This window comes from Thunnus albacares, chromosome 16, assembly GCF_914725855.1.
Source record: "Thunnus albacares chromosome 16, fThuAlb1.1, whole genome shotgun sequence".
NCBI lineage: Eukaryota > Metazoa > Chordata > Actinopteri > Scombriformes > Scombridae > Thunnus > Thunnus albacares.
In genome coordinates this window covers 17,802,196-17,826,188 of record NC_058121.1, presented here as the reverse complement: position 1 = coordinate 17,826,188, position 23,993 = coordinate 17,802,196, and the positions used below count along the sequence as shown (strand labels likewise).

The following is a 23,993-nucleotide window of genomic DNA, read 5'->3' as shown; positions in this document are numbered from 1 at the left end:
CGTTGCTGGATGTCATTAGATAACATCATGTACTAATTTGTATATCTATAACATCATGACGTAATTACATACATACAAGATTTTAAAAAATGTAAAGAAAATTAAGTTAAATTGAGCTAAACTTACTGTAACTAGCTATTTCATTTGCTATTTTTCTTTTCAAGCAGCTCCTCAATGTGCATCTAAATCTACCTCTAATAATATTTATGCAGGCTGTTGTATCAACTCTAACTCAAGTATCATGAATAGAGAGATGATTATGCACTGGAATAAATTCACTATTGTTAACAAATTGTCTATTTTGACAAAACAAAATCAAACTTAGATAGTTAAGTTAAATCATTTAGAATAAAAACAATGAGGATCAATGATGGTCATTACGCACACACATTCACAGCTAATTCATGACTCTGTCTGGCTGATGATTGGTTCACTGAATGTGAAGGGTCCGTCCAAAAAGTCGCTAGATATGTCGCTAGCCGCTTTTTTGAAAAAAAGTTGCTAAAGGGGTCTGAAAAGTCGCTAAATCTAGGGACAAGTTGGCAACGCTGAGATAGGGCTCCACAACTCAGCCTTGCAGACAATTTTTCCCAGTGGTGAGTCACAGTATTGCAGTGAAATATCCTCCTGCGACCCAAAAGCGTTTTTGCCATAGACCACCATTGTAAAAGAGAAGTCTGTGGAACTGTTGACAGGACACCTTGAACTGCAAACAAGGTCAATTATGAATTTTACTATTATGAATTTTTGATCCATGGAGGTTTTATATTTGCAAAACTTTCCTCGAGCCAAAAAAAGGGAATTAAAAATCTGTGACATCATCACATTGTAAAGTCTATGGGCCGAGCGGGAATTCGCGGATGGGGCCAGCAGGGGAAACACCACACCACTGCATATATTAGGCATATATTAGGCAAACCCGGAAGCTAGAAACCTTTTTTGGCCTGTGACTGAGCAATTCTTATTGGACTGAATGGGCGCCATTTTCAGTCCAGTATCCAGTTGTTATATTTGTTTCATATGACACCCAACATGGCGGAGTGGAGCGAGTGGATTATGTGTACTATTTCATTTTGACTGTTCCTTATATTCATAGGGTTTTTATTTTATAACTAAAATATTGAAATTATTGCCAAACAAACATTGTTTGGACAAAATACACTTGGAGTGTTGTTTTGGTAGCGTTAAGGCCTCATCTTTTAGAAACATTCGAGAAGAAAAAAGAAAAGACCACCACAGCATTTTATGAACTTTTTACTGCAAGTATGGTGGGACCCAGTATGAGCAGCAGTCAAGTTGAGTAAGGTTGAGTTTAGTATACAGGTTTATAGTGCTAAGTGATTTCCCCAGTGCACACATAACTATAGTAAGCCCCAAGTGGGAAAGCTAAATTTTGTCACAAAGTACTCGAGTTTGTATTACTGACTAAGATTGTAATGTTTCCATTTCAGTCACTGGCATTGGCAAAACATAAAAGCTGAGTATTTCAGGAAGGAGATGGTGAGAGCTTCTGTCAATGTTCGAATCAGAATGCAAGGCTGTGGATATTTACTGGAAACTGTGTGTACCAGTTCAGACCTGGTACATACCAAACTCGGAAATGTTTCAGTAAAAAATTTTGTTTTTTACAGCATAAGTCCACTTTTACTGAGACATAAAAGTCAGCTAAATTCGTCACTTTTACCTCCGGTCAAAGTACCTAGGGCGGGCTTTTCCTGGAAAGCTTCATTGCATCTATTGGCAGGGATGGACTTCACCCAAACCAGGCTGGAGCCAAACTAACATACACCTTACTTCATATCTGAGACTGCTTCGAAGTGGGGAATCAGCCCCGCTCAAATGACTCTCCACTTTTTCTTCTGTGAATGTTCTGTGTAATTATCCTGGCACAATTACAGACCAAGCAGTATTACGTACAACTATATCAGACTATAGTAATAACAAAATTAAATTCTCACTTGTGTTTAAGAAATACCATACATTTGGGGTTTTACACATAAACAATTGAAGCCAAAAATTGAATTAGTACAAGCATTATTAAGTGAAACAGTGCCAGACCACAGAGACCTGGATCAATGCCAGCGTTCCAAATGAAGGTATAAGTGTTGCTGTATTTAGATGTGACAGGAAAGGGAAATAAGGTGATGTATTGCTTTATGCAAACTTCATTGTATGTCTACTTAACTCCTCTTCAGTGCCAGAGAAATTTGAGTAGGTTACTTGGCACATACATGACATGTATGTACCAGACGTGCTGGAGAGAATGCTAAGGGTGTTTATTGCCCCACCTCTGCAATTAGTGAAGCTCTGGAAGAGATTATGAGTTTATGGTCAACTTATGGATCCTCTGAGCTGCTTATTATGGGTAACCTTAACGTCAGTTGGTTATCCAGCAACTCAGACAAGCTGAAAGAGTTCTGTTTTGAATTAAGTCGGTCTCAGCTGATATAAAAACCAACCACACCAAAAATGAGGACTGTTGCTTAATCTGTTTTTATAGACCTCATTCTAACAAACAAACCTCCCACTGCTTCTGGTGTTTTTGTTATGGACATCTCGACCCAGTATTTTGTGTCATAAACACTGAAAAATAAAAAAGCCACCATGATTAGGAATGGTAATGGAACCAGAATCGAAATTTTAGATTGTAAAAAAAAACAAAAGTGATAGTGCTTTTAATTTAATTAAATTTTATCATGTTATCTGTTTGATAACTTACCATTCATACCATCTATTCATATTGTATACCACTAATACTACTAATTTGCAATTGCAAATATGTTAAGCAAATAACATAATGCCACCTGAATGACATTTTTTGCTATGCTAGCATCATGGCTCTAGGTATGGCAATGTCGGTCTGTCAGCCCACCACTTTAATACAGAGTGAAATGTCTCAACAGCTGTTGCAATAGATTGTAATGAAATTGTGTACCAACATTCATGGTCCACAGAGGATGTATTCTAATGACTTTGGTAATCCTCTGACTTTTCATTTAGTGCCACCAGCAAAGTCAAAGTTTTCACTTATCCAGGGAAATGTCTTAGTGTACTTGATGGACTGGCGCAAAATTATGTATCCAAATGACTTTGGTGATCCCCTGAATTTTCCTCTAGTGCCATGAGGTTTGTAGTTTTGAGTGAAATGTCTCAACAAATATTGTCATGATTGGATTGCCATGACATTTGGTATGTACATTCATGTTCTCCCCAGGATGAAATAATATTGGTGAGCCCTTAACTTACTTTACTTGCAAAACTTAATGAAACCAGGTTCTGAGATTTTGTGAAATATTTAAAGAACAAGACACTCACACAATTACCCCATAATCCCATTAGCAATTAATTGTAAATGTGGTCCTATTATTAATAATAGTGATATGGTTGAAACTTTTAATGAACATCTCATTTCACCATATGAACTACTTTGTCTGTGTCTACCTTGTTGTTATAATACCAAATTTTGTCTCATGTTCAGAAAGTAATAAATTTAAGGTCAGGCAGTTTGTCTAAAATCCTAGAATCGCTGTTCAGTGGAGAATGCAGTCCTTCCTGCAGGGGAATCATGTCCTTCAGTCACAGTCTTGTCGTAACATTACACTAAGTGCTAAAACAGTTTCTTACAGCTTGTGGCTGATTTCCTTCAAAATTTTTGGTACAATTCAAACAGTTTTTGCCAATGGTTACAATTCAATCCCCTGACATGGTGATAAAGGTGTCCCGCAAGGGTCAATACTGGATCCTCTATAGATTAATCTGTTTGTTGAGCTCTCTAGCGCCGCTCACGTTACTGCAGTGGTGTAGTCAAGCTAAACCCAGTTTCAATGAAAGTTGAATCATGGATGGTTGGATTTATCATGGATAGGAATGGCACCTTCTGACAGATGAAGGGTGGCCTACTTAAATGTGGATGTTATTCAGCCCCAAAACACCAGTCTGCAATGAGTAATGATATAAGCTTTGAGGGGGATATAGTTAACTTTTTGTCTACTGTACCTATACAGGATCAAGAATTTTACACCTTAATTTGATAGATTAATTCCACAGCTAACAACTATAAAAGTATAAGAATTGGGAATGTGGGTTTTTGGTGTTATGCTCCTCATTACTGAACTGAAATGCAATGGATCTTGATGTTAAAGAAACTCAGTCCTCTGAGGAAAGGTTTACTTGCTGCAATGTGGAATCATATGTGTGTGTGAATCAATGTGTCTCTGTGTATGTGTATTGACTGATCTTAATCTCAATCAGACTCCTCAAATAAATAAAGCTTAACAACTTTATTGGATTTTTTAAAGTAAAAGAGGTGAGGGATTACTTTTGGGAACTAGTGATTAATTTTAAAAGAATTTCTGCTTGTCATTAGGCCATCTTCCAAGCAAGAAATAAAACAAGTCTAACACAAACACATTAGGAAGCACAGCATTTAATACAAAATTTGCAGTGAGTAGCAACAAGATTTACTCAGTATATCCTTACCTCTTTCCCTTTGAAACCGTTTGTTCCAGTTGAGTATGAAGTACAATAGCGCCCCCACTCCTCCACTTCCATTATCACCTATTTCAATTCCTCTCTACACTTGTTAATCATCGGTAAGAACTTGTTCATTTTTGCTCATGAATGCATCCTTCATCTCTCTCAGCTCATCCCAACACACTTGCCTCTTCTCTATCCAATTTAAAATAATTCAGATGTATTTAAAAAGACTTTTTTCCCTGCCTGTTTCTGTTAAATTCATCTGTCATTCTGGGTAGTTTTTTTTTATCTTTGACATTTTGAACAGCATCTCTTTTATTCAAATGCCACTTATGTTTTTGTGGCATCTTGTAAAGTGATATTTTTCAGTGTTCCTTCCCCTGTGTTTCTCTCCTTCTAGCATCTTTGTCGTTACCCTTCCTTCTCATCTCTCCCACTCCTCCATTTTCTCTCGATTGATGCCATCTGAGGTTGCAGGCCCAGGCCGCCGGAGCTGCAAATTTACCCAGCAGCACACGTCACTAACAGGGGAGCGCAGAGCTCCCAAAATAGCCCTAACAGCAATTGGTGAAAGGGGGCCCCAGTGGTAGTTACCGAGGACTGATTCTGACAACAAAATGAAGCTTTCCAGACATTATGTGAACACCCATCATTTAATGAGTCGCCCACACAAACACTGTTGGGCTGATTTATCACGTGTTTCACCACTACTTTGGTTGGCCATTGGAAGTTATTAAGATGCTGTTTTGAAGCAATTATTCTGAATTAATTTTATTCTTTTCCACCAAAGTCCACAGCATGCATTCTTTAGAATTAAGGACTTCTGATAAAGACAATCTATATGATCCTTTGGAGCATTTGAGCATACAACATAGAACAACATATGAAACATGTAATGTGAAACAGCTGAAACACATGAAAAGCTCTTCTAATGTGAGTCATGTGCTAGAACTTGTCCCAATGATTTGCCAATTAAAATGCCACCAACAAAGTATTCACAACTGGGATAATAATATGTTGCACAAACTGCTGTGTCTAACAGCAGTGATACTATATGATTGCTTGTGTATTTTCTGAAAATCATCAAGAAAGTGAGTAATCCAGGTCAAAAACACATCTCTGCTGATCATTTCAGTGCAAAAACTGATGGTTACTAGAACTGACTTGTTCTTTGAAACATAGTTTTGTGCAAGCTGACTAACATTTGCCCACAAAAGCACAAAACAAGGATGAAGGATGAACAGGTCATATAAGAATATCCCAAGTCCTGTCCTTGTAGCTGTTGCCTCGTACCAATGAGCAAAGACATCAACATCAAAGCATTGCAAACTTGTTGGGATTTTATTAAAAATAACAGTGAAAAGGTGTCACTAAACTAGTCATTTTTACGCTTGTTGTGGTGGTAAATAGCCAACCAGTCTGTAACTTTACTCAATGAGATCTGTAGATGCTTGCATAATTGCAAGCTGTTGTTGCATAAGGGGGAAAAGACATGCAGGGTTTAATTAAAAGCAGCTAACAAAGGCAACATTCAGGGGTTTTCTTGTTCCACAGTACGGACTGCAATTCCTAGAATTTCAGCAAGTATCCCATTGTGGAAAAGCCTGGTTTATGAAGCTTGGCACTGGCTTGGAACTGAAATAAAGGCATACAGACTCAGCAAACCCAGCACCGTTTTATGTATGGCCAAACTGTTAACCCTTCTAGCTCAAAAGCTGTGAACTACACAGCTAAGTGTAATTGTTCTGTTAGGTCACTCTAAACTAATTAACACCTACTAATATCTTCTCAAGTTATGAAACACGTATTTAAGAGACTAATTTTGCAGTCAGTCTAATTATTTGTCTGTTAGTAGGCTGCAGATTTGTAAAATTAGATTTCGAGATGCACAAACTAAATATTCTGAAAGACACCTTTTTTGTGTTGAGTTTGTTCTTGTTTACAGCTTGTGATCTGAAGATGTGTCACACAACTGACTGAAACCAGATCCCCTGGGGTCTCACCCAACATGACCCCACTTCATCCACTGGGTAAATCTGTTATTCGTAAGGCAATTAAATCATTACAGTTGAGTTCTTTATAATAGGTCTTTATTGCACCCATGGTGAGATAAGCATGAGCCAATTACACATATAAAACAGATGAAAAGATTAATTTAACACATATCTCATGTGAAATTCGCAATTGTTAGTTCACACAACAAGAAACCAAAGTCAGAGAAAGAGACATGAAGTTATTGTAGTAATAATGTCTGAGGGCTGGTTGGAGCGGGGGTGGTTCACTCAATCGGCTCTTAAAATGTTTTCTGGATTCCACTTGATATTGCTTGTGGGATAATCTGATTGAGTTAATTATTGTATTAAACAATAGGCTTGTTTGTCTCTAACTCAGAATTTGGAAAGGAATATAAGAGGTGGCTATGACTGCTACATTCAAGAAGAGTTGGGAAGGGATGTAAACCCAGGGAAGTGGTCTACTTCCCTCTCACTACATCCAAATAAAATTCAAATGTAGATTGATTTACTCAGCAGTTCCCAATAAAAGAATGTACCAGACTGTTACCAATCTTTAATTCACATCATGGGTTCGGATGTTACAAGTTAGGTTTTAGCCACAAATTATTCTTGCATGGTCTACCTCAAGTTTCTCAGATAGCTCATTCTGCATGTTTCACAGTTATGTTTGAGGTTGTAGAAATTGCAGTAAATGGAAGGATGAATTTGTGCTTTTAATTTAATACACTGGAGATACAGATAGATTTGGTGAAGCAACAGGTTCCACCCAATTTGATCAAAAATGTTTCTGTAATCCATTAAGTATTGTAAAACAGATATCCCTTCAAACTAACAAACATTAAAACATCTCGTATCTATTCAATTCATAAATTAGTGACCGCCAACACATTTTTAGGATTTAAAGTATCTTTAGAGGAGGTTTTACAGTCACATTTTTTCGTACCTTAAAATAATGGCTGACATAAGCGGTGCATTTTCACACTTTTGGAAATACAACCTGCATGATATTCCTTATAGGTTTATGATTTAAGGTATGTTAAATCAGATAAAAGTGTGACTTTATTATGGATGAGTATGGTTAAGGGTTACAGTGAATGTGAATTGTTGTCAAGAGTCCTCTGGTGTCCCACAGCCATGTAGATATCACAAAATATCATTTTTTTGAGTACCATCATCATCAGTCTTTCATTTTGCATAAATTTCCAATGTAATAAAATAATTTACAGTATCTTGAACAATCCAGAGTATCTTTCAGACTGACACAGGTGTGGATGACAGAAGCGTGTTGTGTGGTGTCCTCATCATGCACTAGATGGCAGTACAACCCTACAGAACAGCACAGTAAAGCTCAGTAGAGGCAGTAGATTCAACTTGGCTTGCTTTAACAGGGTTGATGCTAGATTGGATGGGCCTTGCAAAACTCTTGTGAGATTTGTACACTAACCTTAATCTTAACCTTACCTTAACCCTAACCTTTACCTAACTCTAACCTCAAGCCTAATCCTAACCACACTTGCAAGAGTTTGTCTCTCCGGTCCACCCAATCTAACATGTACCCTTTAACAAGGTGTTGCAGGGGTGGTTTATTGCTTTCTGTATATTTTCCAGTATATAGTATAGTACTTTCTATTATAGTTTGAATAGAAAGTTGCCAGTTGTCACTTGCTTACTCCCTCACTTATAAGCACTCATTTTGATTTTATATGTGTATTCAGAATGTACTCCTAAAAAGATGAATCTTAGTTAAAGTTGTAAGGGAAAGTGCTCATTACAGAATTGATTTAGTGACAAAATATTCTAGTCTTTGCTTGCTTGCATTATGACATGGTTAAAGTTGCAAATGTCATATATCTTTCCTTGCTATCTAATGTCTTAGGTCTATATCAATGAAATTAAACGTGTAAGGTTAGTAGAGTAAGAGCTATGATAATAAAGTGATTAATACAGCATTTAATCATTTTATTACTACCTTTATTATTGAAGGCACAATGAGCATTTTCATTATGACATAAATCAATGCAAGAATTATTACTGTCATATTTTCTCCTGGTTTAAGAACCATGACTTCACTGGGCCCCTCACTTCTGAACCCAATTGTCTACACATTTGTCAGTAGCAGTACTATAGTTCATGTCAATGTGTTTTTTATTTGGTGGAATGATCAAACATGAGAAGGATTCTATGAATATTTGATAAGAAGAAAGTACAAGACAAATAAGTTAATAGATGTACTCCATTGTTATTAAGAACTTGTTGTGATGACTTCCTTGTTGGTCGTAACAACAGCTATTGTTGTAGTGTTTCAGAGAATATGATAATACTGACTCTACATTCATGATTCTATTCATAAAAACATTCCAGTTAATCAAGGTTTAAAATATCATGATATTTTGTTTAATCCAGATTATCCAGCGCTACCATTTTGCTATTCAGCTAGAGACATGTACATAATAATAAACTAATATGCGGTGTGGGCCTGGACGGGCTTCTTGCTTATTTATGTGTGCGTACTGCAGCTCATTCAAATATTCTAAATTCAAGGCCTTAAATAGTCTTGAATACAGTCAAATATAGCTCCACTTCAAGTGTCTTGATACCCTATTCTGGTGAAAAATGACTCCAGTCATGGAAACACTTTTCTTGCCATAAGCCTAGAGCGAAATAAGTTAAAAGGCTGGCCAGGGGGGCCATCTAGTGGTCAGAGGGTTACTGGTTCATACTCTTTTACCAGCTGTGCCCGTTACTGAGAAAGTATCCCTGAGCATATTAGGATTCATGACCCTGTCTAACTGAATATTAAGCCATACATGTAACAGACAACTCCAATGATGGCAGTGGAAATTTAAATTACTTAAAAATAATGCAATGCAATTAAGTATGTCCTGGTAAAAACAAACATCAGGATTAAACACAACAGAATATGATAAAATAGAGGTAGTCAATACTATTCAAAACCTATACGAGGTGGGTCAACACGGTCAGGTCCAGCTTGGAGGAAACCAGTGAGGGCCTCGTATGTGACGAACACAACCATGTTGACGGGGAATGCACGCAGCCAGTTGATGCCTAAGCTCCTGAAGAACACGCCTGATCCTTCCACCCGCGCCGTCTCAGTGATGCAGTGGAAAAAACCCTTATATTTCTTCATCTCCCGTGCTCCATCCATCTGAAGACGGGCTTTGATCACGTCCATGGGTGTACCTAAAGTCCAACCTGCCATTCCTGCTATACCACCTGCCAGCATCACACCACTCCAATCTGCAACAAATGAAAAGATACTGAAGTTAAAAAGTGATACATTTTACTCCTCAAGGCATTTGTAACATAATGAGAAAATAGTTTTGGCCTCTGCTCCAGGTCTACAGGCTGCCCTATGCCACAGTAGTGTTTCTCATTGGAAGCAATGGTAATGCTAATCTCAAGGATACCAGCTATTTTTTCAGCTTATGCAACTGGTAAGATTTTGATTTATTTTAATACAAAACGAAGCTAATGAGCACCAAAATGAGCTGTGATTCAATCATTTAATAATCAGGTCTGCAGTCACATGTTTATCAGATATTTTATAACCAGAAATGTGACTTTGTTGATTTTTAAAAAAAGAATTCATCATATGACTCATGGCTGTAATTGAAAATATTAAAACAGGCATAAAACTAGCCGCTGATACAGATCAGCATGCAAGAAGAGTCACGCTATGAAATGTCGACTGCTAAAGCAACAAACACGCGTGCGCTCACACAAAAAAACTGGAAAAAAGCAGACTTTCTTCTTAAACTTTACTTACCTGGCCTTTTCTTTCCACTCTCTGTCAACCATTCACAGATGGTATTGTAGGTTAAAAAGTATGTGGCATATGATGGCCCATCTCTTAGCATGAGTGGGAAAGCCCCTCTGTAGAGCCCCAGGACACCCTCCTCTTTGATAATGCTCAGCAGACAGTGAACTGGACCATGATACTTGGGTCTGGGCATGTTGCTTCCTCCTCGCTTGGACTCTGTCTGACACTGTAAACGTACCTTCACTATGTCACCTGGAGACATCACTGATATCTGTAGGAGCCAGATAAGGAGAGACTCAGTACAGAGGTGAAAGCAACAGATGCATATCAGTGTCCAAAGTGATGGTATAACATGCATGAAACACATTTTTGAAACTGCATCTATTACCTGAGCTATACCCCCTGCCAAACCAGACAGGAAGACTTCTTGTTTGGTGTTTGGACCACAACCAGCTCCTCGCGCCTGGCTCAGACATTGCAGGCAATTCCTGTATGTGCCGAACACCACAGAGGAAGTCATAGAGATTGTGGTGATAGGTAAGGACATGCCTTTGAAGAAGCCATGCATCTGATGGCACAAATGAGAAAAACCAAGCGAGAAAACAGTGAGAAGTAGTGAACAAACCTACTTCCTGTTGCTGATCTATCACTTAATTTTCTGGCAATTAAATTGACTTTTTATTCTATTGTAGGCTAACTGGCATTCAAGTATAAATGCAAAGTGTATTCAGTGTATCATTTCAACTACTTACCCCTTCATTTGAAAATGTTGCTACAGTACACTGCCATATTCCGGTGAACTGCTTTTGGGTTTGAATCCGGACCTAGAAAAGTTAAAATTTTTGGTGAAAAAATGTCTGTTTGCTATATGGCCATCTCGACTCTTTCAAGTACTGTCCATTTACTGTACCTTCACAGTGTCCAGAGGGTATCCCACTGCAACTCCACATGCCCCTGTTTATTTCCAGAGAGAAGAGAGCATCAAGAACACAACAGAAACACAGCTGTGATTGAGGTTATGGAGTTTAACTGCAACACTTTCAATTATGTGCAGCTGACAGGAAGGTCAAATGTGAGGATTCTTGCATTACTGCTTTACATCATTAAAATAACAAAAGCCTTGACTGGTAGTCAGGCAAAATAAGCAATACTAAGACATATATATGTTTATCCTTTATCGCATTTTTTTTTTTTTAACCTATCTCATTCTTTTTGTATTTTGATTTATATCAAGTGGCTGCTTTAACACTTTAATTTCCCTTTGGGATTAATAAAGTACTCTTATCTATCCATCTATCTATCTATCTATAATTGTGCATCACCTGAGATGGAAATTAGTAATTTTTTTTTATATGTTTGATGAGCAAATGAAAATTAATTTAGGGATTATTCACTAATGAATATAACAGTGTTGTAGCCATAGTATGGATCCCAGCATACTTCTCTGTTCCTCGCATTCTTTGAGGTCCCTAAACTTTGTAGTTCACTTGACACAGTCACAATCATATTTTCTGTAATGTAGCCTATAACTTCTTTAACACGAGTCCCTGGATTTGCTGTAGGCACCCCCCTCTGCACTCAGAGTACAATAAATTAGTTGATAGATGAAACTTGCTGAGAGTAAACGTGACATGAGGTGAGGGACATTTCTATTTTAAGTGGGAACACATTTTTCCTCCCAGCTGTCCTTTAAAACATTCAACCCTGTCCAATTTATCCCAGGCTGATTATCAGGTACACTATGCCAGTTTAGTTTAGTTTTAAAATATTTAAAGTACATCAGGTATGTGACCCTCACACCGGTCTGGATCGAGCTCATAGAAGACAAACATATGTATCTAGGAAAGGGTTTATGACACTGATAGTTTTGTTATATTACGACAGGATAAAAGCAATAACGTTACATATAATGTTAGTTCTTTATATCGTCAGCTCAAACAAGTATATTTTAAATTTAAAGTATTATTATTATTATATTATCTTAAACTGTCAAACGAGCCAAGTTAGGTAACGTACCGCACCATGCGCATCCAGTACAGTAACGTTAGCTAGCTAAGTTATTTAGCAAACACGTTAGTCAGCTATTAGCTAACTTACAAACTGGTTAGCTGTTACCTGCAAATGATCCAGACACAAAATCTGCGATATGCATCCTGTCAAAATGTGACTGACCAGCCGATACTTGTCCGATATGGGGCCATTCTGTCGTACCGTGCGTTAAATAGCCGTAACCTTGAGTGTGCTGCGGTTACATGACGAGCAGCAGTCTCTCACCAGCCGAACAACGTCGAGTGACAACATCACTTCCGACTTTACCCGAAGATAGCCGAAGGGTACGATGTACCTAAATAAGCGGTTAGCGTAGACAAAACTGCGTATCTAATACCAGAATCACACGTAGGACTACGCTATTTTATTTCTATTGCAAATCACGCTTTCCACAAATAAAACGGCATTTTTTGAAATGTCTTTTTTTATGTTTTAACGGACTCTTTAAGCCGACTTAATGCCACATATTATATCATATAGGTCATTTCTTGAAGCCACATATTTATAAAATAATAACACTGTAGCTGTCAATTAACTTATTATACACACAGATTGTTAATGATAAAATTGCCTCCATGCACTGATGTCGGAGTCATGGACAGTCCGTTCAAAAAATTTTTTTTTCCTTTCATTATTGGCATATAAAACAATTACAATTTTCTTCTTCCACAAAATGATCATATTAAAATATGGGTTTGCAGAGGAAAAGTAAAAACAAACAAACAAACAAACTCTGAGCTAGGGAAGGTTACAGTTCACGATTTTAAACAAAAACAGGTATTCATAGTTTTTACAGCCTTTGGATTAGAGGAAAATCAATTTGAATCCATGTACTGTTTGACCTCCTGTGTAAAAACCAATAAGTTCGACTTTTTACCTGTAAGTTTGCTTTGATGAATATGATATTTTGCCAATAGAATTAAAAGATTTATAAAATATAGCTGATAATTCAATTCAGAGTTATCATCTAGTATTCCACACAGTACATGTTTCCCAGATAATAGACGATGTTCATCAAAATGGCTGTTGATAAAGATACACGTTATTCCAAAAGGTCTCACAAAGTCTCCCAAAAGGGACAAATTAAGTGAAGAACAGGGACAAAATGTACAACTGATATCAATATCTTTTGTATATTTTTCTAAAATATATCTTAGCTGGGTAAAATCTATGAATAAGCTGGAAAGAAACGTCCTTCATTTTATTAATTATTATCATATACCGATGAGGCAGGAGCCAGTTAGGCATTTTCCATGTCAGGTTAAACAGTCCATTCAAAAGCAAAACATCACCCGGCATACTGTGACGCATTACAACACTGGGATACCTTTCCGGATGCAGCCAATGGCTGACGAGGATTACGTCTCATGCGGGGTGTCGGCGTTATCTCCTCGCTCTGATTGGATAGAAACTCTACCCCAGACCGGAAGTCGCTTCCTGCGACGCTAGCTTGCCTGCCACAGAAATAAACCTCCTTGATGCAGACACAGGGGAGAGGGTGTCCGCATTGACTGTAAACGCTACAACGGTTAATGGAGGTCGTGTAGGTCAACAGTAGAGTTATATAAGAATAAATATAGAGCAAGCTAATAACAAATCAGAAGAGAAACTAAAACTGTCAGCATTTGTCGATTGAGAGGTCTCAGAGGGGGGCTCCAGACAAGCTAGCATAGACGCTAACTGTGACTGTCAATTAGTTCATTGGGTAGATTAAACCGTTAGAGACTGCTACCGTCAGATGTACAACGAAGTAAACGGTTTTGGGAACAAACAACAACGCTTCATTTAATCGCTGAGACACTATACAGTTAGCATTAGGTAACGTTTTCTCCTTTTTCAGCTCAATTGACGTTGAAAAGCGGCATTGAAGAGATGGACTTCGTTGCTGGCTGCATCGGAGGTGAGTCAGTCGCAGCTGCACTTGCTAACTTAGACTCTTCATCTTGTCAATTGTTAACACGAGAACAGTTGATTTCGGACACTATAGCTTGAGGTAGGTTAGCTGGCTTCAAATGCTGTTCTGCTTTAACAACAGTAGCTTGCCCAATCACAAATCTGACCATCTCCACCCATACTGATGCAATTCTGTCACAAGATTACTAGTGCATTATCGAAAGTACACCACAGGACGGCACACTAAAGCCCACCCTGTAAATTCCTTAAATGCCGCGGATTGTATCTGACCTAACGGCAGACCTTGACATTGAATGAGTGTAAAGTTGTGATTGGTTTGTTCTATTAGCAGCATGATCAGTCTGATCTAATAATAGGAAAGAAAATAAAGTTTATTATTCAGTCCCCCTCCACTCAAAAATGTGTTTTTCTTCTTGTTCCTACAGTTGGATATTTGAAGAATGATGTATGTGCAGAGTTTGACACTAGAAGGCTGTTCTCACATTCATCTAGTGAAAGTGGAAAGTTTCTCTGTGCTCATTGAAAATCTGATTTTAAGGGGTGGGCCTATGAGCATGACATCACAAATAGTTTAGAAGCCAATCCTGGTCCAATATTCAACTTACACAAGTGTGATGTGGAAGCTTGAAACCCCCAGTGCACATTTCTTCTTCCTACTTCCTCACAGTGAAGTAGGAGACATCTTGTGTCCAGCAGTTAAACTACTGAAATGAAATATATTTGCATATATTGATATAACTGATATCAATATCTTTTGTATATTTTTCTAAAATATATCTTAGCTGGGTAAAATCTATGAATAAGCTGAAAATAAACGTCCTTCATTTTGTTAATTATCATCATATACCGATGAGGTAGGAGCCAGTTAGGCATTTCCCATGTCAGGTTAAACAGTCCATTCAAAAGCAAAACATCACCTGGCATACTGTGACGCATTACAACACTGGGATACCTTTCCGGATGCATATTTCTAGTTTCTGGTTTTTTTAATCAATGTTGTCATGAATTGTTATTTCCCCCACAGGATATTCAATGTAGCACGGAAAGTACATTTTGTTATTGCTGGATAATTAGATAGATAATGTTATGTTAACCTTGATTGAATTAACCAAGCTCAGAAACGCTTGCTCACAGAGGGTGCGCCAACCATTTTCATTTCTCCCTGATGTCCCTTATGCACCATGTTGAGAATTGAAAGCATGCAAACACTACATAAGTGCAACCTGAGCTTGCATGCTTGGAGGCTGGCTGTTTAAAGTATCCAGACACACACCATACACAGGATGAATCAGTACACACCCCTTCATAGACCAATCCCATGCTCTCTTCACTGTACATGTTACTGACATGACAGACCATGTGGTCCCCTACCCTCTCAGTGTGACTGAATTCAAAGAAGCATCTATAGTCGTACGGGAAGTGGCATCATTTTTGGAAACAGTGACGCATTCTTGGGCATAAAAAATTCAGTGTTGACCTATTGAAGAGATTCTTTCTAACAACAATGATGCAACACTGGCCTCTGTTCGTTTATCCTGGACTCAGATCATACTAGTTCATTGAGGTCAATGACCGCTCGTCATTGTGTCAAACACACACATGCTTGTGGTCTTTTTCTGGCGTCCATCTGGGGCTCATTCCTGATAGGCTCCTTTTACAAACGGGTCATGTGACAAAGCAGGTGCTTATGTAGGATTAGCTTGCTGTGGTTTGTTTACTGTGGTGACACAGGTGGGCCAGAAACTCAGGTCTTTTTTTAAAAAAAAAAATTGTCTTCATTGTTATTGGGCCTTTTCATTATTATTTTTGAAAACAGCAAAGCATTTTGTGCTGAAAAATATAATAGAGCAATTAACAATGAAATATGGCAATGTCAAATAGGTGGGCATTTGTCATGGTTTTTGATATGTTATATAGACTATACAGTATGTCATATGAGAATATGTAATTGTATGGTGCAATTTTGATATGTCATGATATACTGATTTCTGGAAAATCAATTGTGAAACTGTTAAATCAAAATGTCCATCCATCCATTTTCTTTACCACTTATCCTCTAGAGGGTCACAGGCGAGCTGGAGCCAGTCTCAGCTGACATTGGGCAAGAGGTGTGGTACACCCTGGACAGGTTGCCAGTCAATCACAGGGCTAACTGACCTAATACACCCAGTGATATTGAAGAGATGGCTATTATAGTATGGAATAAATGTTATGGCAAAATATCTTACAATAGACATATTTACATAGTCACATTTATCATCATATTACCCAACCGAATGAACATCTAATGCTGCCAACACAACAGGTATAAAATAACACATTTCTGTCTGTAGATTGCAGACTCGCTATCTGAAATTATAATTCAGATACTTGTGCTACTTTACTGTGTGAACTCTTAATGTTTTTTGCGGTCTACCAGTTAACTGTTATCAGGGCTGAGCAGGTGCAGATGAGAGGTCAGGCATCAGAACATAGGCATGTGCTGCACAAGCCCAGATTATGTAACACTGAAAAATGTGCTAAATAAATTTGTCAAAAGTATCAATACTTTGATACTTTTGTTGTTTTTAAAATGATACGATCTCTGTTGATTATACCTTCGATAGTAGCGAAAGTACTAAAGCTAAAAAAACACCAAACAGATCTACAATCAGATTTTCAACCCAAAGCTGCACAGATGGTATCCCGTGGTATTGAAAGAAGTATCAAGTATTGTTTTTTTTATGCTAGTATTGTATGAAAGTTTAAAATTCTGGTATCGTGACAACCTTAGTGCTAAAGAAAGTCTTATAGGGTGATGACGACCAGTGAGCTGGCTCTGGCTCAAAAAGGCAGTGTTACCCTGGAGGAGATGGCAGCATACTTAAAAATGACACAACGGTGCCAGCAGCAACATTTTTAGCCTTAAAAGAAAAGTCAAATAGGCCAAAGATTGGTTAAATAGGCTTGATGTGTCAATGGATGCAGATTCCTTAAAATAATCAGAAAAATGTAAACAAGATCTGTACATGTGTGTACAGTAACTAAAATGGGCTTAGTTATAATTTGATTGGTAATACATAAGACATGCATGCAAAAAAATACAAGGTAACAGCAAGGGTTACGGTGTTCTTGTTGAAATGTCATATTTTGAATGTAAAAGTATGTGTTAGGCTAAATTTGATTACATCATAGAGTAAAAGCATAACACTCAACTAACGTAGATCAAATTTGCACTATTTGTTATCAAGACAAGTTTTACTTTTATTTGCCTCTATTAAAATCAAATGGTGACAAATGATCATAGTCCACTGGATTATTCTCACTGCTGTTTTCTTTGTCTCCAGGTGCTGCTGGAGTCTTGGTCGGACACCCGTTTGACACAGTTAAGGTAGGAGAATATTCCTTTTTTTTTAAGGCATAGTGAAATTACTGACTGATAGAAACACCTGTGTTTTGAGGCAATTTTCTGCATCTTTACACACACATTTGAAAAAGAAAAATACACTTCATGACTCATTGTATTATTTTTTGTATAAATATCTTAGTTTTCCTTTTCTAAACACAGCATATTTTCTATTGCTTAGCACTAGATGTTTTTCTTCAGGTTACTATGTAACCTGACTTGTACATTGCCAATGATTTGTTAGCCCCTGATCTCAGTCATGCAGCAGGATGTGATTCATTAAGTTTTCCAGGGATCAAAACAGGGTGTCTTTTTTTCCCCCCAGGTGAGACTGCAGGTCCAGAGTGTTGATAAGCCTCTGTACCGTGGGACCTTTCACTGCTTCCAGTCTATCATACGACAGGAGTCGGTACGTAGATTTCTTTCACTTAGGAGTCTACTAGTGATATTTGTATGCAGTAGCCCTACTGATATGTGATTAAATGTCTTTAGTTTGTTTTTTTTACTATCTTTCCATTTTTTAAAGCTTTGATGCCGCAGCTCACCCCGGTGCATTTGTTATGTTTGGCAGAACCTATCTTTAGTCATAAAAGAGTAACTTGCAGTTTGAAGCCAAGGAAAAAGCTGTCAGAGCGAGATCTGATTAGCTGTTATCTGCTGTTTTAAAGCCAGATAGCTGGAGAGACCTGATAGTAGAGTTAAGTCAGACACTCTTGGGCTTATGACTGAATGGGGCATCTTAAGTTGGGGAACTCTTAAGTTAGTGTCAGTGTAGTTTTATTTATTTGTTTATTTATAAGCTCTGTAGCTCTTGTTTTCCCTTGTTGACCTGAATAATTTTGTTGAATCTTGTTTTTTGACATTTGGTATAGTCGTTATTCTTTTTATCTCGTCACATTTTCCCTGTAGCAATTGCTACAGGGAATAGACATTTCCAGCTTGAGAAGTATATTTACACAACAGAATGTCTTATTCAAACAACCAACTGAAATCCTGTAACATTATTGGCAGAGGCAAATAGGAAGGAACACCTTTTTTCAGAATTATTATTTGAGTAGATGCAGGGCATGTTCACATTTTTCCACATTTACTGCCTGCTCCTTTAATACAAGAAGTGTCATAGGGAGTGCCAGATGGACAATAATGGCTGTCCCATACAGATGAAGTGACTGATGTCTTTTACACACTTTGTAAAGTCTTTCAAGAGGAGCTAACCCGCTAGATAGGACATAGCTTTTTAGATCTGTTAGGTCACAAACAGAAGAGGCCTCATACTTTCTACAACAATAAAAATAAAACGGTCAAAGTAATGATAGAAAAAGTTGAAAAGTAGTTTTGTATTGTGATGGGACATGCTGGTTGTGAGTTGTACCAAAATATGTTATTTTTAATAGTGGCAGCTTGTGGAACTGGTTGTTCTTGAAACACTGCATGCTGCACACACTGCTTGTTCAAATTATGAGTACACACTGATTAAACCTTGTTTTCTATATAGTAATTCTGAGCAGTATAAACATGACTCTAATTGGACCGTAATGAGTCAGAACATTTGAGCCAATGTAACTAAAAGTTAAAGGAGAAAATGTTTGTATTCAAAGAAAAGAGGAAACTCTGGGTGTTGGTGATTGAATTTCATAGTGATGTGCAAAATGTCTCTTGTATACACCGTCTCTAATATGTCGTTTCTGACCTTCTCTGCAGATGTTTGGTTTGTACAAAGGCATTGGATCCCCCATGATGGGCCTTACATTCATCAATGCTATAGTGTTTGGTGTCCAGGGGAACACAATGCGGCTGCTGGGACATGACACCCCCATGAACCAGTTTCTTGCTGGTGCGGCAGCAGGTACCATCCAGTGTGTCATCTGCTGCCCCATGGAACTGGCCAAAACCCGCATGCAAATGCAGGGTACAGGAGAGAAGAAGGCCTCCAGGAAGATGTACAAGAATTCCCTGGACTGCTTGGCACGCATCTACAACCGCGAGGGTTTGCGGGGCGTAAACAGAGGCATGGTCACCACGCTTATCCGCGAGACACCCGGCTTTGGAGTGTATTTCCTGGCCTATGATGTGCTGACGCGCAGCCTTGGCTGTGAGCCTGATGACCGTTACATGATCCCCAAACTGCTGTTTGCCGGGGGCATGGCTGGCATTGCCTCCTGGCTTTCCACCTATCCGGTGGATGTGATCAAATCGCGGCTGCAGGCAGATGGAGTTGGTGGAGTCAACCAGTACAGTGGCATCGCTGACTGTGTGCGTCAGAGTGTCAGGAGAGAGGGCTACATGGTGTTCACACGAGGCCTCACCTCCACGCTGCTACGGGCCTTCCCTGTGAACGCCGCTACCTTTGCTACCGTCACACTCGTCCTCATGTACGCGCGGGGTACGGAGGAAGGACCACAAGATTGTGAGCCGGCTCCGCCAAGCCACCATGCACAGATACAGCAGCAGGCCCAACCCTCCAGCCTGTAACAGCACAGAGGTCGCACTCTTAACCTCGGCACTTTACAAGACCATGGAAAGACAAAATGTACAAAACCTGTACTTCTGTCAGACCAGTCATTCCCAATTTTGAATCAAAAAATACCTGGTTTATATACTGGCTTGTTTTTACTTTCATGTCAAAAAGGAAACAAAGGAAAAACACATTTATTTTTATTTCATTTTTAGCAATAATTTAAGTTTGAGGTTTGCTTCTTAAGATGCAGACTTGTAGAGAGGTGGTGTCACCTCTAATTAGATGGAGGAAATCGGACCTATGAGATTCATGAAAGCTTTTAACAGGAGCTTTTATCTTTCAGAAATTTCCAGTAAAACACTGATATAGACTTGTTAAGTATGTACAGCGTAGACACTGAAAGTTGATATCTCTGTTACGTATATCTTGGAATGTATAGTGTTTTGCTGCACTTGTATATATCATTATTTTTGAGTAACTCTTTTTTTATGTATATTGGAAAACATTTTCCTGCCTTATAATATGAATACTTTTATGTTGCGTTAGGAGACACCTGTTTGTACCTGAACTGTATCCTCTGAAGAGCAAAGCAAGCAAGAAGGAGGGAATGTAGCATGTGATAAGGGATGTCTGCAGAACTTATCACTTTTGTCTGCTTTCAAACCAAAAAAAAAAAAAAAAAAACCATTGCAGCTATAATCTGATCACCACTAAAGCACTATTGGTCCATACAGTACATATCAATACTCATTGTCAACAATAAACCAACTGGTTTGAAGGGCTCTTCAGGGACCGAAAGCAAAGCATCTATGTGTGTGCGTGAGTCAAGTGTAGGCAGCATTGTGTTTTATGTGTGCTTTGGTTGTCTGTTTGGCATGTTGTGTTTTACCGAGTAATGTGACGTTTTATCTTTGTGACTTTACTGATGTATTAAAGGCCTAATCCAGAGGTGGAACATGGCGCTACACGTGGCACCACATTTCATTTTATTTTTGTAAATGTCATAGCTAAATTATATTTTGACTATATTTTTAAGCTGTAAATGCTACGGTTATGGCAGGGTCACAAATCTGTGCAGGGGGGGGGTCCCTTCAAAGATGTGGAAGTGCCCACAAATGTCCCAATATTTTGCATGGCCCTCAGTTTGTTTCATGTAATCGCTGAAGGGCCGTTGTAGGTGATTGGTGGCAGAATGGAAGAAATGCCAATGAATATAAACTGGTGCTTCAACAAAAAAACTAAACATGGGAACAACAACATGAGAAGGGGGAAAGAGTGAGTAAGATTGAGGGCAGAGTCTTCTGCAAGGTCTTTAAAATGTCCCTTAAACTGTTCAGTTTAATTTCTTACCCTGGTATATTGTTTATTGGGCAAAAAGACCAGCATTAATGTGAATTTACGGTCAGTTTCTCTCTAAATTTAAGAGGAAATGTATGTATTTATGTGTATCAATGGTTGAACTACTGTGTGTAATCTGGATTGGGGCTTTAATTGGATTTATTTATTTTTTAAAGTTACTTTATTAGTTTGAAAATGTACAGAGTTTGAATTGTCTGCTTTCTGCATGTGTGTGGTCAATGTCAGATTATTTTTGTGTTTTATACCCAAATGTTGAATTTGTAGCTGTAAAGCAATCAAATTTTCTTCCCCAGCAATCAGATAATCTTCTCCCCTGAATGCTTTTCCAGACACTGTCCTAAGTTGTCAGTTAAGCAACAAATCAGACTGTGATCACTGTCGTCATTTGTATATGACGTAGTATTAATATGAAGAAGTATTTATGAAAGGCTGTCAGAGAACAGAAGGTCACAGATGCACTAAAACCTAATGTAGGTTGAATGTAACACACCTGTATTCACTCGCAGGTGTTTCTGACTGAAACTGAAAAAAGTTGAAGGTCAAAATGATTTCTGGGATTCGTGTTGTCGAAAGTTTGTATTGCTCATTGCTGCTTAGACACTTGAAAATCTCCCAAGGCTGCATTCTAGTTTGATAGTGGGCGATGAAAACAAAATGAAAGCGGGAAGATGTGCAAAGGGATATTTGGTATGTGTGTGTTGAAGTTTCTTGTGTTTAATCATTAATTCCACCTCTTAAAACAGTGACTGTTATTCCCGGCTATAAGGTAGATTACATCTGAAACTTTGTGATTGCCAATCGACAGCTAATATTTAGTCCAGCTCATGTGAAAGATGCAATATGTACAGGATGTAACTGTAATGATGTGAGATTGTTTTGAAGTGATTGGTACTGTAAATATATACATATATAACCTATATTTTTCAGTCCAAACTAGTTGTGTGGTTCCCTGAGTGTCTGAGTTTAAGCAGTTTTAAAAGTCTCGATTTGATCAGTTTGTTACACTGAGGAGATTTTAACTGAAAAACTGAGACATGATATTTTTTAACATAGTCATAACCTGTTTGTCTAGATTTGTCAGAGGATCTGTACAAATGGGTAAATAAAAAAATAATTCAGAAGCTGTTTGTCTCTTTTTGTTGTTATCTCTACACCATTTGCATAATTACACCATTGCAGATTTAGTCTTATGCAAAAAGTTAATTGTTCCTGTGGGCTGTGACAGTCCCAGTGGTAAACAAATAATGACATTCATGGGTCCCTCTGTGAAAATAATACAAATCTATTTTCTATGGTGAACAGAATGAACAGATGGGATCTGCCTGGGAGATGTACACCATTAAGTGACAAAACTTGAATCATAGTCATTTTATTATACTTTATATTATACATAAAAACAGTGCAGTTGGTCTACACATAGTCCTACACAGAAATGTCATGAGATTTCAGTTTGGAGAAAAGTCAACAAGCAGGTCAACAAAGTCACTAAACTGCTTTACAAGTCCCTGTTTCTGCTCTTCTCTCATACTGTCACAGTCAGGAATGACACAGCTCTCACTTAGTGTTACTCTCACTGATACATGCTTCTTACATGGTGTTATCTGGGAGTGAAAGGCTCTAGATTTGCTCATATGAGAGCTCATGTTTTTCTTTTCTTTTTTTTAAAAATGTTTTTCACTTGGTAGGTGCTGCAGAAGAAACCAGAAGGCACTGCTCTAACTGTTCTGGGTCAAGCTGTGTATCTGTTGACTCAACCACAGATTAAAATATTTTATCTGTTTATTTGTGTGACTAAATTGTTGATCGCCATTGCTGCATGGTCCAATAAGCTGGCGCCTGAAGGCATCAGATAGGCTGCACGATACCAAAATGTCTAAAATCGGTCCCTTTTTAGTCCTAACAGGTTACAATAGTGGAGGCAGACTGTATCCAGAGAAAATGCACTGGCAAACAACAAACAAGAAGCAGTGAGTGTATTCTGTAAGACTCAATTCAAGAGCCATCTGCTGACAATCAGTGGTAACTGCAACAACATTTTAAGACTAGATTAGATCTTTCTTGTCATTGTGCTCAGAGTAGTGAAAATCCGTTTAGTAGCTCTTCAGCAGTGTGCAGCATAAAAAACTGGAAAGTTCAATAAATAAAAGTAAAATATATGTTAAGGCAAACGATAAAAACGAGACAAGACAAAGTGACCTTAGCAGTACCATAGTGGTAAAGCAGCAGCATACGGCTGTTATATGCAATACTGCAATATGTGCAATCATATTGCATATATTGCAGTATTGCATATGCAGTCATTGGCAGTGGGGGATAAATAGAGGTTACAGAAAAAGAGAAGTTGTTTTTTTAGTCTGTTTGTTCTGCTTTTGATTGTCCTGTATCTTCCTCCAGAGGGGAGAGGGACAAACAGACAGCGTCCAGGGTGGGTTGGGTCTTTCATGATACTGCTGGATTTCCTTTTGTAGACAGCCAGTGTCAAAGTCCTTCAGAGGTGGTATTGTAGTCCTAATGATACACATAGCCACCTTTGCCACCTGTTGCAGATCCCTCCGG

At 38.2% G+C, this 23,993-nt stretch overlaps 2 protein-coding genes across 4 annotated transcripts; one reads left to right on the top strand and one right to left on the bottom strand.

Annotated features, from left to right (window-relative positions):
• Positions 1-8,445: 8,445 nt before the first annotated feature.
• Positions 8,446-12,771, bottom strand: slc25a47a (solute carrier family 25 member 47a). 2 transcript variants are annotated; one of them, XM_044376788.1, is made up of 6 exons: positions 12,388-12,771; positions 11,183-11,226; positions 11,025-11,096; positions 10,661-10,840; positions 10,279-10,543; positions 8,446-9,749 (listed from the first exon to the last, which is right to left on the bottom strand). In XM_044376788.1, exons 1-6 carry the CDS (start codon positions 12,422-12,424, stop codon positions 9,436-9,438), a joined length of 912 nt encoding a protein of 303 aa, XP_044232723.1. In that variant the 5' UTR covers positions 12,425-12,771; the 3' UTR covers positions 8,446-9,435. The 2 variants fall into 2 exon arrangements, with proteins under 2 accessions (XP_044232723.1, XP_044232724.1); XM_044376789.1 differs by lacking the exons at positions 11,183-11,226; positions 12,388-12,771 and having other exon boundaries at positions 10,661-10,760.
• Positions 12,772-13,734: 963 nt separating this feature from the next.
• slc25a29 (solute carrier family 25 member 29) lies at positions 13,735-22,558 on the top strand. Of its 2 annotated transcripts, XM_044376787.1 has the most exons (5): positions 13,735-13,864; positions 14,162-14,221; positions 17,562-17,605; positions 17,946-18,029; positions 19,322-22,558. In XM_044376787.1, the coding sequence occupies exons 2-5, from the start codon at positions 14,194-14,196 to the stop codon at positions 20,090-20,092; spliced, it is 927 nt and encodes a 308-aa protein (XP_044232722.1). In that variant the 5' UTR covers positions 13,735-13,864; positions 14,162-14,193; the 3' UTR covers positions 20,093-22,558. The 2 variants fall into 2 exon arrangements, with proteins under 2 accessions (XP_044232722.1, XP_044232721.1); XM_044376786.1 differs by having other exon boundaries at positions 13,735-14,221.
• Positions 22,559-23,993: the final 1,435 nt, after the last annotated feature.

Coding starts and splice junctions, on each gene's coding strand:
- slc25a47a (XM_044376788.1), bottom strand. CDS start 12,424: ATGCATATCGCAGATTTTGTGTCTGGATCATTTGCAG. Junction 11,097..11,182: donor ACCCTCTGGACACTGTGAAG/GTACAGTAAATG, acceptor TAACTTTTCTAG/GTCCGGATTCAAACCCAAAA. Junction 9,750..10,278: donor GAGTGGAAAGAAAAGGCCAG/GTAAGTAAAGTT, acceptor CATTTGTTGCAG/ATTGGAGTGGTGTGATGCTG.
- slc25a29 (XM_044376787.1), top strand. CDS start 14,194: ATGGACTTCGTTGCTGGCTGCATCGGAG. Junction 14,222..17,561: donor CGTTGCTGGCTGCATCGGAG/GTGAGTCAGTCG, acceptor CTTTGTCTCCAG/GTGCTGCTGGAGTCTTGGTC. Junction 17,606..17,945: donor ACCCGTTTGACACAGTTAAG/GTAGGAGAATAT, acceptor TTTTCCCCCCAG/GTGAGACTGCAGGTCCAGAG.